The 3,904-nt window shown below is 56.6% G+C and overlaps 1 protein-coding gene across 1 annotated transcript; it reads right to left on the reverse strand.

The window, feature by feature from the left end:
• Positions 1-2,958: 2,958 nt before the first annotated feature.
• LOC104492692 (tubulin alpha chain) lies at positions 2,959-3,898 on the reverse strand. Its single transcript, XM_010135278.1, has one exon. The coding sequence runs from the start codon at positions 3,853-3,855 to the stop codon at positions 3,400-3,402; it is 456 nt and encodes a 151-aa protein (XP_010133580.1). The 5' UTR covers positions 3,856-3,898; the 3' UTR covers positions 2,959-3,399.
• Positions 3,899-3,904: the final 6 nt, after the last annotated feature.

The raw sequence follows: 3,904 nt of genomic DNA on the forward strand, positions 1-3,904 counted from the left end.
GGGGTAAATGAAGGGCTGGCAGTGTTGGCTCTGGGTTGCACTGGAGGAAGGTTTAAACAACCTGAGGCAAGGGTGGAGGGGGTGGCTACCCTTCGAGCCTGTCTCCACTTGCCATTACTCAGCTGGGCTCCTGGGGGGGGGGGCATCTCCTGAGGTCACCAAGGTGGGAGCTCCTGGGGGCTCTCTCGCCTCCAGCTGCCCTCTGCCTGGAGAGCGATGCTGCTTGGACTGGTGGGACCGCCAGCGTGATGACAGCAGAGGAGAGCATGAGCTCTCTGGTGCCTCCTTTGAGCCCCCCAGGACCTCCAGATCCAGTCCTTTGTGGTGGGAAAATCTTCTCTGCAGAGGGCTGCTGCAGATCCCAAAGTGGGGGATAAGTGCCCCTCTGCAGCCACAGCATGGTCCTGCCCGCTGCCCTGACAGCCTCCCAGCTCCAGCAGGACTGGTTTGTGAATGCTTATGAGCTTCCTGCTCACCAGTTTGCGATGGCAGCAGGATCCTTTCTACCCCATCCGAGTACAAAGGTCCTAAGCTGAGCCCAGAAGTGATGATGGGGTAAGACAGCTTGTCCCCCAGCCAGATGAAGACCATGTGCCCCTGTGCTGAAGGAACATGCTTCCTCCCTAAGCAGCCTCATCACCACTGGCTCCTGGAGGACCATGCACAGCTTCCTCAACTTCTCCAAACACAGGTCTTGGCTTGCCATGGAATGGAAGTGAGAGGCAGGAGGTGCTGCTGGATCAAGGCTGGACAGCACCAAGGAAGAAGGAACTTGCCCAAGACCTTGTGAGAAGTCAGTGGCAGAGCTCTACTGGTGCCTTGAGCCTCCTTCCTGTAGGACAGTGATGAACCAATCTGCCCTGACCTCTTGTAGTAATGAAGTAGTGAGTGAACGTGCTGGAGCAACGTGGCGGAAACGGGGATCCTGTGGGATGCTCCATGTGTTTCGTGGACTTTTCTTTATGACCGGCACACAGGTAGGGAAAATAAAGCTGAAGCTGTGCCATGAAGTTTGTGCCACTGTTGGGTGGGGGTCTGGAGGACCCACAGCTCATGGAGAGGCCAAAGTGTTGCCTATGGCCATCAAGCTTGAGATATCAACTCCCCAAAAGCCAGGGAATTGCTCTTCCTCAAGGAAAATCCTTTCCTTCCCCCCCTCACCATGTTGGTGGGAGGGCAGGAGCAAGTCTGTGCTGACAGACATGCTGGAGTAATTGATTTCAGTAACAAGCGATGACCTCACCCCAACGTGCTGCTGATGGCTTTCCAAGCTGCAGGAGCACGTGGCTGCACGCCTGCCCTTGCTCAGGCATGCTGGGTTGGTTCATGGCTGCCGGTGGGAGTGATGCTCACCCCGTGGCCACCCCAGGCTGCTGTCAGTCACATCTGGCAGGGGGTGGAATCACACCACTGGCTTCCAGCCCCGGCTGCCTGTGAGGGATGGAGCCACCAGGGAAAGGTGACAGCCCTCAAGACCATGCCTGGAACTTTTCCAGCTCACTTACCTGTGGGCACAGAGCCGGAAGTCATCCTTGCTCTTTTAAAAAGCATCTTTGAGCCCAAACTGTTCTCACTTCTGGCAATTGGAGCAGTTACTGTTCCCCGGGGAGGGTTGTTGTGGTTATTGTCAGTGCTGGGTTGTGGTGTGGAGACAACCAACTGGAAACCCAGGATGGGGGGTTGGCCCTCTCCACAGGAATTGGGGTGGAAAGCAATAACCCAGGGTGGATGAGAGGAGAGCCACTCAGCCCCAAGGTCTTTGGGGTGTCTCTGTGGGCTCCATCACCTTAGCAGAGCTGAAGATGGAGAGGACCCATCAGATGAGGCAGGAGCAGGTCACCATCCCCAGAAGAACCAGCCTCAGGGGGTAGTCTGTTACTCACCTCTCCGAGACCAATGGGATGTGCCTAGCCTTTGACCTCAGGCAATTTCACAGCAGTGAACTGAGCATAGAAGAGGCTTCAGCCCATCAGGGATCTTCCTAAGGGTCCATCTTCTGCCCGTCCATCCTGTCAGCACTCCAGCCTTTCAGGCTAACTGTTACCAACAATGAGCTCTGGGCTTCTACCACCTCCAACTCCCAAGTACCCCTCCTCTTGCATCACTTTGGGAGCATCTCCAGAATCATACTCCCACCAGGGGACAGAGCGGCTGGAGCTACAGGGCATGGGGGACATCTGGGGGGAAGAGGGGCTCCGCTTTCAGCCAACTCCCAAGTACCCCTCCTCTTGCATCACTTTGGGAGCATCTCCAGAATCATACTCCCACCAGGGGACAGAGCGGCTGTAGCTACAGGGCATGGGGGACATCTGGGGGGAAGAGTGTCTCCGCTTTCAGACAGAGCCTGGGAGTGGATGTGGGGCTATGGTCTACAACAATCACAAAGCGCAATGCAACAGCCATGAGCGGGGCACCTAAAGACTCCACACAGCGTGGAGCCAGCCTTTCTCCTGTCCCACAGGCTTATGAACACACCCTCTCCATACCTGATCGGGGCCTTTCCTTGCTTTTCCTCCCAAGCCACCCCCTCCGTGGGCCTGGCTCACCCTCTCGGGGCAAACAGAGGGCTGGTTTCACCCTCAGACCAGCTCCTGAGCAAGAGCCAGCCCACAGCTACAGCCATGCCCCAACAACCAGGACCTGCTCGACAACAAACAAGCTTTACCCAAGATGAGGAGGAGGCAGAAGCCAACCAGGAAGGTGCTCTTTACCCTGGAACCACTCTGTGTTATGGCACTGGTCAAACTGGGGATTGCCAGCCTGCTCCTCAAGGTGAGAAGAGCAGCACCCAGCTCCAGCCAAGACCCTGCAGGATGTAGGACAGATCCCTCGCAGCAATCGATGTGATCGATGACCCAGATCAGCATTTCCTCTTCTCCCCCAGACAACATCCACACAACAGAGACCTCCCCGCACCAACACCCTGGTTAAATGCGAAGAACTCGAGGCCAAAAAAAGAGTCTTTATTCAAATATTTTTTAAAAAGGCAGTTGCATAGAAGTGTACAGGTGCATTTCTACTCAAAAGGTGCTTTTACAGCAAAAGCCAGAGCAAGAGTTTGCCATTTTGGCCAAAGCAGGCAGCTCGCAGCACCCCCCTGCACTAGGAGCTGGGTTCCCCTGCCTGGGCAGGACGCGTCCCCAGCACGAAGTCAGGCACCTATTCAGCGTCGCTCCTGGATAGACAGCAGAGTGGTAAAGCTCGGGACACCCATGCGAGAGAAGCGCACTACGAGCACGCAGGCTACGCAAGCGGAAAAGGCATAATATATCAAACGGCAGCGTTGGGGGTCAGGGTCATCCTCTGGCGCCTGCAGGCACTCCGGAACAGTTTAGCCTGATGACACAGGGTTTGTGTTTCAGCTGAGGTTTGACTTCGTGAAGAACAGACTGCAGTTTGTTAATACTCATCCTCATCAGCCTCATCATCTTCTCCATCTGCCGAGTCCCTTCCAACCTCCTCATAATCCTTCTCCAGGGCAGCCAGGTCCTCCCTGGCCTCCGAGAACTCGCCCTCCTCCATGCCCTCCCCCACGTACCAGTGCACAAAGGCTCGCTTGGCGTACATCAGGTCGAACTTGTGGTCCAGGCGGGCCCACGCCTCCGCAATGGCCGTGGTGTTGCTCAGCATGCAGACGGCGCGCTGCACCTTGGCCAGGTCCCCGCCAGGCACCACCGTGGGAGGCTGGTAGTTGATACCCACCTTGAAGCCCGTGGGGCACCAGTCCACAAACTGGATGGAGCGGCGCGTTTTGATGGCTGCGATGGCCGCGTTCACGTCCTTGGGCACCACGTCACCCCGGTACAGCAGGCAGCACGCCATGTACTTGCCGCGGCGAGGGTCACATTTCACCATCTGGTTGGAGAACTCAAAGCAAGCGTTGGTGATCTCTGGCACCGACAGC

The sequence above is a fragment of the Buceros rhinoceros genome, unplaced genomic scaffold (genome assembly GCF_000710305.1).
Source record: "Buceros rhinoceros silvestris isolate BGI_N320 unplaced genomic scaffold, ASM71030v1 scaffold41134, whole genome shotgun sequence".
Classification (NCBI taxonomy): domain Eukaryota; kingdom Metazoa; phylum Chordata; class Aves; order Bucerotiformes; family Bucerotidae; genus Buceros; species Buceros rhinoceros.

What these genes read in the sequence shown, in the direction of transcription:
- LOC104492692 (XM_010135278.1), bottom strand. Translation starts at nt 3,855, where the DNA reads ATGGTGAAATGTGACCCTCGCCGCGGCAAGTACATGGCGTGCTGCCTG.